Source organism: Chiloscyllium plagiosum, unplaced genomic scaffold, assembly GCF_037043375.1.
Source record: "Chiloscyllium plagiosum isolate Xiang-an unplaced genomic scaffold, Cpla_swu_hap1 HiC_scaffold_5, whole genome shotgun sequence".
Lineage (NCBI taxonomy): Eukaryota > Metazoa > Chordata > Chondrichthyes > Orectolobiformes > Hemiscylliidae > Chiloscyllium > Chiloscyllium plagiosum.
Genome location: NW_028270143.1, coordinates 104,792,235 through 104,807,069, shown reverse-complemented (window position 1 = coordinate 104,807,069; position 14,835 = coordinate 104,792,235). Strand labels below are relative to the sequence as shown.

The 14,835-nt window shown below is 42.5% G+C and overlaps 1 protein-coding gene across 2 annotated transcripts in view; it reads right to left on the bottom strand.

Moving 5' to 3' along the window:
- The window catches only part of adarb2 (adenosine deaminase RNA specific B2 (inactive)), a 748,761-nt gene that overhangs the window by 113,411 nt on the left and 620,515 nt on the right, over positions 1-14,835 (bottom strand). For both annotated transcript variants that reach the window (XM_043690659.2, XM_043690662.2), the window contains one exon: positions 1,945-2,096. In XM_043690659.2, the coding sequence (XP_043546594.2) occupies positions 1,945-2,096 (152 nt within the window). The remainder of the gene's footprint in view (positions 1-1,944; positions 2,097-14,835) is intronic.

Sequence of the window (14,835 nt, the reverse complement as noted above, 5' to 3'; positions counted from 1 at the left end):
AAACACATGTACATCCTGTCCCTCAGGATTCCCTTCAACAACTTGCCCACCACCGAGATCAGGCTCACCGGTCTATAGTTCCCTGGTGTGTCCTTACAGCCCTTCTTAAACAGTGGCACCACGTTTACCAACCTCCAGTCTTCCGGCACCTCACTTGTGACTATCGATGATACAAATATCTCAGCAAGAGGCCCAGCAATCACTTCTTGAGCTTCCCACAGAGTTCTCGGGTACACCTGATCAGGTCTGGGGATTTATCCACTTTTAACCGTTTCAAGACATCCAGCACTTCCTCCTCTGTAATCTGGACATTTTGCAAGATGTCACCATCTATTTCCCTACAGTCTATATCTTCCATATCCTTTTCCACAGTAAATACTGATGCAAAATATTCATTTAGTATCTCCCCCATTTTCTGTGGCTCCACACAAAGGCCGCCTTGCTGATCATTGAGGGGCCCTATTCTCTCCCTAGTTACCCTTTTGTCCTTAATATATTTGTAAAAACCCTTTGGATTCTCCTTAATTCTATTTGCCAAAGCTGTCTCATGTCCCCTTTTTGCCCTCCTGATTTCCCTCTTAAGTATACGCCTACTTTCTTTTTACTCTTCTAAGGATTCACTCGATCTATCCTGTCTATACCTGACATATGCTTCCTTCTTTGTCTTAACCACATCTTTTTTCCTCTTAGCCCATCTCACAATTACACCTGCCATCCATGATTCCCTAATGTTGCCATATCTATCCTTCAGTTTCACAGGAACATATCCCTCCTGAACTCTTATCAACCTCTCTTTAAAAGCTTCTCATATATTGAATGTGGATTTCCCTTCAAACAGCTGCTCCTAATCTACATTCCTCAGCTCCTGTCAAATTTGGTATAGTTGGCCTTCCCCCAGTTTAGCATCTCCCTTTAGGACCACTCTCGTCTTTGTCCGAAGGTTGTGAAAGATAACTATCTCAACATATATCTTTCCTTTTTTCACAAAGTAGAGTAATGTCCAATATTTATTTCTTAGTCAACATGACAAGAACAAGAATAGATCATCTGGTCACTATCACTTCAATATTACTCTGAACTTTTTATTTTGGTATTTTTCAAATTCATTACAATGATTTTGTACTTTTGAATTTCTGTAATACTGGACTTTTTATTTATTTTTAAATATTTTTCCCTGAGAATTTTTACTCAAGAATCTGTGCCAAGGTACCTTTGTACCTGAGTTGGCACTGTAAGTGGTGACTCGTAAACTTTTCACTGTACTCATGTAAGTACGTGTAACAATAAAACTAATTCAATTCCATTCAATTCAATAACCTTTAATAGGATCTTTTGAGGTGCCAATGTACAATCATGAATTATATTCTACTTCACAACAATGACTCCGTTTCAAGAGTACTCAATTAGCTGTAAAGTGACTGGGAACATCCTGATATTATGAATGGAAGTAGAAGAATGGAAGTGCTTCTCTTTGACTGTAATTCAAAAGTATTTCATTAGCTGTGATCTGATTTGTGATGGCATGAGACAATGAACGGCTCTATATGTTTACCTTAGATACAAATGCAAGTTGCCATTTTTGGTGTTCTCTCTGTCAGCACTGACAAATTCTGAGATGTTCCCAAAACCTTTCCTTGTGAGGTACATTGCAAGGTATTCCTCTGCTTACTAGATCTTTCAGCACCTGAACAGAGTGAACTTGCAAAGCCTTGTGTGGTGATTTTAAAAAAATGAAATTGGCATGTTTTTATATGTGTGAGCAAGTTCAAGCACAGAATTGAACACCTGACTGCTAGTTCCAAAAGCTCGTAGTTTGTATCATTACATTTGGATACTGCAAAATCTCAGTCTTTCCACTGTTGAGTGTTGTGTATTTGTTTCTGAAATGCACAATGACCATGGATATTCTGCACCAATAAAAGCCATGCGTAGGTTACCACTTACATTCAGCCCTTTCTTCTCGATGAGAGTTGAGGCGTGCATCTCCGCATGGGGGTGTGCTTATGTACAGATGGAAAAGGATGCTATCTTTCAGCTTGTAGCCTCCCTCCTTCTGACGAGTAAAAATTGATTGTTCCCAGTCATCAGGCTGTTTACTTTTGGAAACAGAAAGAGATTAAATCAGTTCATTAATTTAGTGAATTCTGCACTAGCAAACTTCATTCAGTTCTCAGTGACCAGCAGTTATCTAAATTGTTTCACTTACGGTTGTGTAATCTTTGCACAGCTCGGAAATAATGCCAATATAGGTACAATCTGTGTTTTGGAAAGTGAATGTCATTGCATTTATCTATAACCCATATTTTTTAAAAAGAAAACCATTCAGCATTTTCTCTGAGCATTTAACCCTTTAGTTGCTCACAATCCTTTCTCCAGACATGAATGCAATGCCATTTGTAAGTGCCATAACACAAATTATTAGTAAAATGAAAGAGCAGGGGATTGGATTTCATGCATTCAGTTTTTAAAATGGATGATGCTAACAGCGCAATTTTTCATTTGAAATTAAAATTTATTTTGTTTACATATATTAATATGTTTTCACGAAACAATTCGGACTCATTCAACTCGTACGTCCTTGGTAGCACAGAAGTTGATTATTGCTTTAAAAGGCGACATGTTGTTAAAATGTTTTGTCCATTGGAGTAACGAAAAAATGTCAAAATCTAATGCAAATTATCTGCTGTTAGATTCTGCATTTGGACAACATTTGCTGAATAATCCTGGGCACGCTGATAGTTATATTAACACCCAACTTAAGTCTTAATTATCCAAAATTCTCTTGTTGTGTGGATTGTCATATCAGATCAAAAGTTAGCTTCTGTGATTCCTTTATTCAAAAAGAGAGTGAGAGAGAAAGGAAGAAAATACAGGCTAATTAACATAACATGATTTGAAAAAGGGAAATCATGTTTGACTGAACTATTGGAGTTCATTGTGGAAGTAACATGTGTAGTGGGTAACAGGAAAACCGGTTAATGTACTCTTAGATTTCCAGAAGGCTTATGATAAGGTGCAAATAATTACAGATTATTGCAGAAAGTAAAAGGTTATGGAGTAGGGGTGTAGCATAATGGCATTGATAGAACATTGGCTGGCTAACAGAAAGCTCAAAGTAGGCATAAATGGCTCTGTTTCAGATTGGCAAGATATAGTGAGTAGTGTGCCACGGATCAGTTTAAATGTCTTATAATTTTGATAAGTGACTTAAATGAAAATGGTTGCTAAATTTGCTGACAACATAAAGACAGGTAGGGAAGTCAGTTGTGAGAAGGACACAAGAAAATTGCATAAAGTTATTGATAGTTGAGTGTGCGGTGTTGGAAAAGCACAGCAGGTCAGGCAGCATCCAAGAAGTAGGAGATTCAACGTTTCAGGCATAAGCCCTTCATCAGGAATGGGCTCATTCTCATTCCTGCTGAAAGGCTTATGCCCGAAATGTGATTCTCCTGCTCCTCAGATGCTTCCTGACCTGCTGTGCTTTTTCAGCACCACAGTCTTGACTCTGACCTCCAGCATCTGCAGTCCTCACATTCTCCTGAAGTTATTGATAGTTTAAATGTGTGTGCAAAACTATGCCAAATGGAACATAATGTTGGAAAATGTGAATTTGCCCATTTTGACAGCAAGAATACAAAAGTGGAACTTGAATAAGATTTTATAAAAAGTGGTTGCAACAGGACTAAGATGACACCTTTTAAACCAATTAGGTACATTTTAGCAGGTGTGAACCTTTAACACCCTAAAGGTCCATGTCAGTAGAAATGGAGAGAGAGAGAGAGAGAGAGAGGAACCTTGCACATCCTCAGGCTTGTATCAGCTTGGAAGCAGAGTAGACTGTATAAACAGATTGCTGTGGGCAGGATAAGAGAATGACCTAGGATTTACGCTTCATTTTTATTACACAGGAATGAAATGGAAAGAATGGATAACAGGCGTATGAAGGTTGATATTTCTTCGTACGTATGGGACAGATGTTGGACGGTGTGGGAGTCTCTTTTGCAGAACCTGATGGAGAGTAATTTACAGAGGTTAATAAAAGCCTAATTTGCAAAATGTAGGTTTTTTTTGTTTTGTTTCCTCCCTTCAGCTTCTTCCCTGCCAACTCACTCATTGGGACAAGTCCCCATCTACACAAACTGTAACAGCTGTACCATCCACTTCCATTTCCTGCAATATCTGCCTCTCTCTAATTCCAGAAGGCAAACAGCCTGACATTACACAGAAAGGTAAAAACAATGACTGCAGATGCTGGAAACCAGATTCTGGATTAGAGTGTTGCTGGAAGAGCACAGCAGTTCAGGCAGCATCCAAGGAGTTCCTTGGATGCTGCCTGAACTGCTGCGCCATTACACAGAAAGGCTCAAGCTGTGTGATGTTCTGCCTTTTATTTGACTCCTCACCCCTTACGTGGAATGTTGACTGCCTTTATCGGGGTTTGGACTGATATCATGACTCATAGCCATAGAGATGTACAGCATGGAAACAGACCCTTCGGTCCAACCCGTCCATGCCTTCCAGATATCCCAACCCAATCTAGTCCTACCCCTGCCAGCACCCGGCCCATATCCCTCCAAACCCTTCCTATTCATATACCCATACAAATGCCTTTTAAATGTTGCAATTTTAATCGATGGCTGCCAATGAATTACACTGCTGGGATTCCCCCAAGTGAAGGCCATCTCCCTTGAGTTGACTGATGCCTGCCAACAAGTATGATAAGCTTCCTGGCTTTGTGGCTGTGCTAGACATTAGGGCAATACAGCAGTAACATTAGCCTGGCATCTCTGGCTGAGCTCAAAGTGCAAACAAAAAGGGTAAGACAATGCAAGTCAGGGATGCTGTGACCTTCTAGGTGAGCTCAGAGTCAGTGTGTGCTGTAGGAGTAAGTGAAGTGCTGACAAATGCAGCCTGGTCCACTCCATGAGCTGGGTGCATGCTCGTCAGCTCAGTGTATCCTTGCTGCAACATCACAATGATGGCTTCTGGTGCAACCCAAGGTGCAGCGTTGAAGTGGAGAAGCATCCTGTAAGTGGATTGGAGATATGCCATGAGGATTCAAAGCGGCTGGCCCCTGTCAACTGCCATTTGGCCCATCACGTCTGCATCAATTCTCTAAAGAGCATTCCACCTAGACGTGGACCCACCACTAACTGATCGCCATATCCCTGCATTTACCATGGCTAACCCACCTAACATGCACATCCATGGACACCATGGGCAATTTAGCATGGCCAATCCATCTAACCTGCACATTACTGGACTGTAGGAGGAAACTGGAGCACCCAGTAGAAATCCACACAGAAACGGGGAGAACATGCAAACTCCACACAATCACCCGAGACTGGAGTGAGGCAGCTGTGCTAGCCACTGAGCCACCATGCCACCTCAGAATACTTAAAAACTCTGCTTGCACCACGTTTTCAGGAAGGGTGAAAGACTTGATCTTCAGAGAGGAAAATAATTGCTGTCTATTTTACATGCGAGAGCACTTACTTTCAAACAGTGGCCCCCGTTCTAGATTTTCCCACAAGAGGAATCATTCTCTCCACATCCACCTTGTCAACCCCTTTGGGATCTTATCTATTTTAAGCAAGTTACTTCTTACTGCTCTGAACACCTGCAGAGTAGGACTCAGTCAGTCCAACCTTTCCTCATAAAACAATTTGCTTATTCCATGTACTACTTTCATAAACTTTCTTCGGACTATAATCAATATATTGATCAGCCAAATGTTTTTTGCACTTTTTGGCATAAGTGCGGCATGGGATGGCTTGTGAAGTCTGAATTCTCTGAAAACTTAATACAGTGGGGTGGCACAGTGGCTCAGTGGTTAGCAGAGATATGGGCCAAGTGCAGGGAAATGGGGTTATGGGAAATGGGCGGACATTTTGGTCGGCATGGACCAGTTTGGGCCAAAAGGCCTGTCTCCATGCTGTAGGACTCAATGACTCTATCTACTCATATATAATTTTAAAGTATAGATTAGGAATGGTATCACATTCCTCAGTGAACACAAAGACTTAGAGCATTATGCTGTTTCATTTCTACAGAAAGGGGCACTGGTATAATGGGAACAATACCACATTGATGAGATGGACAGGCAACAAGTGCAGAAAATTCAAACCTGTTCAGCATCCCTTAAGACTCTACAGTATTAGATCACACTTCTCACTGCTTTCTTTGGTAAGATTAATGATACATAGCAGTTTCTATGACAGTGTCACACACAAAAATAACCTTATTAGATCAAAATGTTTGAAGACTATCAGGCTTGTCACTTGTTTTCCTTTCCATATATTTAACCTTTGATGTTGTCGTTCCATTCATGATCTTGCTGCTTTGTTTATTTAAAGCCTGAAAACGCACGATGGATGTAATGGACCCAGTTTAAAAATATATATATTTATTCTTTCTGGGTGCTATTGTTTAACCATTCCACAACAATGACAGAATATTGGGATCATAGGAAGATCGGAACAACAAAACATAGGAACAGGATCAGGCTATTTAGCCCTTTGAGATTGTTCCACCATTCAATGAGATCATGGCTGGGACAGAGACCGACAGAGACCTACGTTTGGACACTTATCACATAATATCTGTACTTGACAAAGTGTATCTACTTCATGTTTAAAACTAACAAAAATCTAGCATCCACTGTCATTTGTGGAATAAAGATTCCAAACATCCACTACTTTTTGTCCAGAAGTGCTTTCTAACATCTCTCCTGAATGGTCTGGTCCTAATTCCCTGACTATGCCCCCAAATTCTGCCATTCCTAACCAGTGGAAATAGTTTATCTTTATTGACCCTGTCTTTTCCTGTTAATACGCTTTAACCTTCTAAATTCTTGAGAAAACAGATATCATTCTGGTAAACTTACATTGTATTCCCTCCAAGGCTAATATATCCTTCCTAAGGTGTGCTGCCCAGATCTGCTCACAGTACTCCAAGTGTGGTCTAACCAGGATTTTGTGTAACTGCTGCATGGTTTCTGCATCCTTGTACCTTATACCTAGTCCCTTAGATATAAAGGTCAGCAATCCATTAGTTTTCACGATTATTTTCTGCACCTTTTCGTGACATTTAAAGGTCTATGCACCTCAACGCCCAAGTCTCTTTGGAAATTCACTTTATTTAACTTCAATCAATCTCAAAAGTATCTTGACCTATCCCTTTTCAGGCCAGAATGGGTAACCTCACACTTGTTTACAATGAACTGCATTTGTCCCATTCACTTAGTCTGTCAATATTCCTTTGAAAGTTTATGCTATACTCTCAACAATGTCACCTAATTTTGTTTGGGTGATTCTTTCAAAACACTAGCTTAGGGACAATTGACTGTTTGGCCTCCTGCTGTGCTGTATCATGCTATGAAACTCTTATTAGGATATTTCAAATTGTGACCATCCAGCACAGTATTGGTGCTACTATAGAGGTTTAAACATTTGTCGGACTTCATTGTCATTACAGCTTCCATTGCTGCCTGAAAGAAACCACTAAGGAGCTGATTTCGCAACCACTCATGCATCCTCTTGGTGTGAATGACAAAATCAGGTCATGATTAATGTCATTTCTTGACTAAACGCATGGAGTAAGGGGAGCGATGAATCTCTCCATATTCCGCATTACTCCGTTAAGAAACACCACCCCTGTGTTAATCCATTAATACTTGCTATTTGTGGTGGTGTGGAGAGACTTCCATTTTTACAACTTGTATAGTTTGAAAAGTACCAAATCTATTTTCAACCAAAACTGACTTTTCTATTTGGTGGAGACCCTATTTACCTGCAAACATACAAAGATGAGTTTGAGCACTTGGTAGTTCAGCCCCTCAAGCCTGCTTTGCCATTTAATAAGGGGTGGTATTACTTCGCATAATGAAGACATGAGAAGATAGTAGCCCCATGGTAATGTCACAAGTCTAGAAAGCTAGAGTCCTAGGCTAACACTCAGGGGATATGGGTTCAAATCTCATCTCAGCTGCTCAAGGGATTGGAATTCATTTAGTTAATGAAGAATTCAAAACTAGGCTCAGTAGCAGCTATGAGATGCTGTAAAAACTCAGTTGGCTCATTTAAAGAGTCATAGAGTTGTAGAGCATGGAAATAGACCTTTCCATCCTATTTATCCATGCCAACCAAGTTGCCCAAACTAAACTAGTCCCATCTGCCTGCGATTGGCCCACATCCTATAAACATTTTCTATTCATGCACCTGCCCAAATATTTTTTTGAATGTAGTAACTGTACCTACATCTAGCATTTCCTCGTTCCATGTAAGCACACCTTCTGCGCGAAAACATTGTCCCTCAGGTCCCTTTTAAATCTTTCTCCTCTCATCTAAAAGTTACGCCCTCCAGTTTTGAACTCCCCAACCTTAGGTGAAAGACATTTACTATTCATCTTATGTTTCACCTGATGATTTTGTAAACCTTTAGAAGGTCACCCCTCAACTTCCTACAGTCCAGTGAAAAAAGTCCCAGTCTCTTCTTATAACTCAAATCCTCCACTCTTGTCAACATCTTGGTAAATTTTTTCTGGATCCTCTCCAATTTATTAATATCCTTCCCGAAAGCAGGGTGACCAGCACTGTACTGTAGGTTGGCGAGATAGAAAAACAACCAGATGTTGGACAGGACAGGCTGAGGGGGTCTTCTGCTGCCTTCCTTTCCCCTACACTCCGATGGATCAGTGAATGGTAATTACGGAACCACACCCAATTACAAGCCAATTCCTTCAGGAGAAAACTGCAGACAGTTCACAGCAACTGACAGAATGCTGGAGAAGGTAGACAACGGGAGTTCTAAGGGCTGTCACTCACCTCTGCTCTTTTGTCCATATTTCGAGCAAGGCTGGAATGAGCTCAGGAGCTTGGGGGAGCCCAAACTGAGTGTCAGTGAGCAATTAAACATCATGCAATTGGTACAGGAAGGCAGCGTGTCACAAGGATGGACTTGTCAGCAAACTAATTGTTGAAGCATGAGGCAAATCATGGGATGAAAATTCCAGCAAAATGTTTCATAGAATCCCTACAGTGTGGAAGCAGACTATTCATCCCATCAAGTCCACCCCAACTCTCTGAAGAGAATCCCACACCTCCTACACTATCCCTGCACTTCCCATGGCTAATCTGCCTTGCCTGCACATTATGTACATTGTAGCATGGCCAATCCACCCTAACCTGTGCATCTTTGGTTTGTGGAAGGAAACTGGAACACCCAGAGGAAACTCGTGCAGACACAGGGGAGAACGTGCAAACTTCACACTGGCAGTCACCTGAGATTGGAATTGAACCTGGCTCCCTGGTGCAATGAGGCAGCAGTACTGACCACTGAGCCACCCCAGTTATCCAGCTATCAAAATGCAATCCATTGCTGCTGCTGGATATTTCAAAGCACGAATGGTCGGTGTCAATTTGGCCAGCCAGGCGTGATAGTTGCTGAACCACCTGACTTTGTTGCTGGATCGTCCCCTGAGTGCTGACGTTTCCATGCAGTGAGTGTGTGAGATGACCCTGTCACTGGCAGCTGATCTCCCAACGAGATGGTTGCCAAGACTGAAGCTGTGCCTTTGCATGAGCAACTATGGAAATCCCTGAAGAGCAAGATCATTGTACTGAGATGTTGCCTCTGGGCAAGCTAGGCTAAATACATTGCAAACAGTTCATAATTAGTCTTGTTATGTGGATACAACAGTGCACTCAGGTACTGTATTTTGGAAAAGCACATTGGTCCAGGGCTTATACACTTAATGGCAAGGTCCTCAGGAGTGTTACTAAATAAAGAGATCTTGGAGTGCAGGTTCATTGTTCTTGAAAGGAGAGTCACAGGTAGACAGGACAGTGATGGAAGCTTTGGTATGCTTGCCTTTATTGGTCAGTGCATTGGGTAGAGGAGCTGGGTGGTCATGTTGTGGCTGTACGGGACATTAGTTAGGCCATTTTTGAAATATTGTAAGCAATTCTGCTCTCCCTCCTACTGGAAGGATGTTGTGAAACTTGAAAAGGTTCAGAAAAGATTTATAAGAATGTTGTCAGGGTTTGAGAGTGTGAGTTATGGAGAGGCGGAATAGACTGGAGCGTCAGAGGCTGAGGAGTGACCTCATAGAGGTTTATAAAATCATGAGGGGTATAGATAGGGTGAATGGATCAGGCATTTCCCTTGGGGTGGGGGAGTCCAAAACTAGAGTGCTTAGGGTTATGGTGAGAGGGGAAAGATTTAAAAGGGACCTAAGGGGCAACTTTTTCATGCAAAGGGTGGTGCATGTATAGAATGAGCTGCCAGAGGAAGTGATGGAGGCTGGTACAATTACAACATTTAAAAGGCATCTGGCTGGGTACATGAATATGAAGTGTTTACAGGGATATGGGCTAAATGCTGGCAAATGGGACTAAATTAATTTAGGATATCTAGTCGGCTTGGACAAGTTGGACCAAAGGGTCTCTTGCCATGCTGTACAACTCTCTTCCGAAACTAACTGAACCAAACTGGTCCTACTTCATGACGATCACTGCACTACCTCTGAGTTTGAACAGGAGTTTTGATTTAGGGTTGCTCCCTCTCCCTTTGAAATTACTGACCCTTCCCCCACTTCAGCTGCGATTCTGAAATCACTCATTAAGATTGCCTTATTGGATCCAGAATGAAACATGCAAGCAAAGGTTGCCAGGCACCAACATTTCCCAATCCAGCACAGTTCCTTAACATTGAAACACTCAAGGAATATTGACAACAGCTGCAAATTCACACATTACAACTTAACAGCCCTGTTGCTTTGAGCTATGAGAGAGAATGACTGCAACCAATTACGCCCCTCCAGTTGGCCAGTGGACTTTCCAGACTGCACTTTGCGTGTTAAAATTGCAGAGGTCCTGCAGGGAAAATATATGACTTGGCAGCAAGACAATGGCTTTATTAGAAAAGCAGATTGCAGTAAACAATTATACCAGAGATTAATACAAAAGCAAAACACTGCAGACATTAGAAGTATAAAGTTAGAACAAATAATGTTGGAAATACTCAATGGGTCTGGTAGCATCTGTGGATGGAGAAACAGAGCTAACACGTCAGGTCAATGACCTTCCAACAGAACCACAGGAGCTGACCACGGAATGTTCATCTGCCCTTGCTTTTTCAGACACAGAAAGGAAGATCCCACTCCCCCTTGCCTGACACCAGACAGGTTCATGATAGAGTGGGCAGGCAGGCAGGCAGCTGGAATGCCATGCACTGAACTGTATGAGCCCCCTCCCTTCAAATCCCACCCCCCCCCCAAGTGAAAGAGCATAAAATCCAGGCCTGAGTCCCGGAAAGGTGGCGAAGAATTTGGTTTGTAAACTATTCAGTTACTTTTAAAAGGAAAGCAAATTTGAGTCAAGAGTGACTGGTCGGCATTGGATGCAATGTGAATGTTTTTCATGTTACCATGGGAACGGGGACTAAGGAATCTAGTTTTGAGCTCAGGTTACATCAACTTCCCTGCAAATCAAAGACAGCAGTTTCAAGTGATCAGCACTGAGAAACAGTTAGTTGGCTTTGCAAAGTAGACAGGCAGGAGGCTGGAAGAACACAGCAAGCTGGGCAGCACCAGGAGGTTTCCAGAGAACTTCTTCAAAACGGGCATCCTTTGAAGAGACTTCGCAGTGGAACAAACTTGGTTAGAGCCAAAAACGTTCCTGATGCTGCCTGACTTGCTGTGTTCTTCCAGCCTCCTGCCTGTCTCGATTAGTTGGCTTTGCAAACGGCCACAGTCAGATGCAGGAGGACAATGGGCTCTAGCTGGAGAAAGAGGTAAAAACAATGACTGCAGATGCTGGAAACCAGATTCTGGATTAGTGGTGTTGGAAGAGCACAGCAATTCAGGCAGCATCCGACGAGCAGCAAAATCGACGTTTCGGGCAAAAGCCCTTCATCAGGAATAAAGGCAGAGAGCCTGAAGCGTGAAGAGATAAGCTAGGGGAGGGTGGGGTGGGGAGAAAGTAGCATCAGAGGAAATGACCTGGGAGTTGCAGTGGGAGAGGGACTCCCTGAGATTCTTGTAGAAAATCCTCTAGCTTATCTCTCCACGCTTCAGGCTCTCTGCCTTTATTCCTGATGAAGGGCTTTTGACCGAAACGTCGATTTTGCTGCTCGTCGGATGCTGCCTGAATTGCTATGCTCTTCCAACACCACTGATCCAGAATCTAGCTGGAGAAATGCAACCCGTAGCCTGCCTGAGGGACCTGAAGCGAGGATAGGTTGGTTATACCAATGATGGAGTATCATCCCATGCAAGAACAGTGTTAAATGTTTCTCACTGTTCATGGGGCATGAAGGGAAATAACTAACAAAAGGATGATCAGTTTCCATCCCTTTAGAACCAATAGGACTGAGATCCCTAGCCTGCAACAGTTAGCATCTGGGGCTTGTATGTGGTCCATAGTTTTACAACGGAATGTTTTAGAACATTCTGCTTCCATGTGGAAAAACAACATTTGCGCTGGGGCTGACTCCCATTTGGTCTATGTTGCTTGGCCACCTGTGGGATGGAGGGGAAAAACTGCCCCAACGATAGGATCCGTGCCCAAAATTTACAATTGACAACTATTGGGTTGACTGAGGAACAACTTTGACAGTGATCAGCATTTTATTCTTCAGTCTGTCATTTTTGTTAATAGAACAATACAGCGCAGAACAGGCCCTTCAGCCCTCGATGTTGCGCCGACCTGTGAACTATTCTCAGTTTGTCCCCCTACACAATCCCATCATCATCCATGTGCTTATCCAAGAATTGTTTAAATCTCCCAAATATGGCTGAGTTGACTACATTAGCAAGTAGGGCATTCCACACCCTTACCACTCTCTGAGTAAAGAACCTGCCTCTGACACCTGCCTTAAATTTATCACCCCACAATTTGTAGATATGCCCCCTCGTACAAGCTGACATCATCATCCGAGGAAAAAGACTTTCACTGTCTACCCTATTTAATCCTCTGATCATCTTGTATGTCTCTATCAAATCGCCTATTGGCCTTCTTTCCAATGAGAGCAGACCCAAGTCTCTCAGCCTTTCCCCATAAGACCTTCCCTCCAGACCAGGCAACGTCCTGGTAAATCTCCTCTGCACCTTTTCCAATCCTTTCACATCCTTCCTGAAATATGGTGACCAAACTGTACGCAATATTCCAAGTGTGACTGTACCAGCGTTCTGTATAATTGCAGCATGATATTGCGGTTCTGGAACTCAACCCCTCTACCAATGAAACCTAACACACCATATGCTGCCTTAACAGCACTATCAACCTGGGTGGTGACTTTCAGGGATCTGTGTACATGGACTCCAAGATCTCTCTGCACATTCACAATACCAAGAATCTTTCCATTGACCCAGTATTCTGCCTCCCTGTTATTCTTCCCAAAGTGCATCACCTCACATTAGCTGCATTGAACTCCATTTGCCACCTCTCAACCCAATTCTGCAGTTTATCCAAGTTCCCCTGCAATCTGTAACATTCTTTCACACTGTCCACTACTCCACCGACTTTAGTGTCATCTGCAAACATTAGCATACATTGGCCCTGATGTAGGTAACAATGTGTTGATCCATTCTGCCTTTACCAGGATGTTGCTGGGTATGGAAGATTTATGTTATAAAGAAAGGATGGATAGGCAGGGGCTTTTTACATGGGAGCGTAGGAGATTGGGAGGTGACCTTTCAGAAGTTTATAAAATCATGAGAGGGAAAGATAGGGTTAACGCTAGGTATCCTTTCCCTAGAATAGGAGATTTCAAGATGATGGGGAACACTTTTAAGGTGACAGGAGAGAGATTTAAAAAAGACATGAGGGGTATATTTTTTACACAGAGGGTGGCTCGTGTGTGGAATGAACCTTCTAAGGAAGTGGTGAATGTGGGCAGAGTCACATTTAAAAGGCACATGGGAAAGTACATGAATAGGAAAGGTTTGGAGGGATATGGGCCAGGAGCAGGCAGGTGGCATGAGTTTAGCTTGGGATTATGTTCGACATGGATTGGTTGGTCCGAAGGGTCTGTTTCCGTGCTGTTTGACTCTCGGACTTTACATGAATGTGGATGACATATTTGAGAATGAAGGTTTAGATTAGATTAGATTAGATTAGATTACTTACAGTGTGGAAATAGGCCCTTCAGCCCAACAAGTCCACACCGCCCCGCCGAAGCGCAACCCACCCATACCCCTACATTTACCCCTTAGCTAACACTACGGGCAATTTAGCATGGCCAATTCACCTGACCTGCACATCTTTGGACTGTGGGAGGAAACCGGAGCACCCGGAGGAAACCCACGCAGACACGGGGAGAACGTGCAAACTCCACACAGTCAGTCGCCTGAGGCGGGAATTGAACCCGGGTCTCTGACGCTGTGAGGCAGCAGTGCTAACCACTGTGCCACCGTGCCGCCCACGGTTAAAAAATGAATACTTTAAATTGTTCATATTTGAAGTTGGTGCTTGCTGTTCCCATGGAATACAGTCCCTCTGCAAACCCAGATTTTAACCTGTCAGTCGATTCTTGCCAATTAATGATAGCACAATTACATTCAGGTCTTCCTATTATCGTCAGTAGTTCAAATGTGAGTTGTACACTAATTGATTGGATTCAAAAGAAGGCAAAATATTTTGTAAATTATTAATTCTCCCAATGTTGTAACAAAATATGTTTTCATTCTTCTGTCGTAGATCTTCTGATTAAAGGGCAATCTATCTGAAAAGAGCATTAGCTATCGACATCCCATTTAAAGATGGAGTGTTGTATTTACAGACTATTCAGTACGAAGATTTCATACATTAGTCTCAGTTCACGAAAATTAAATGT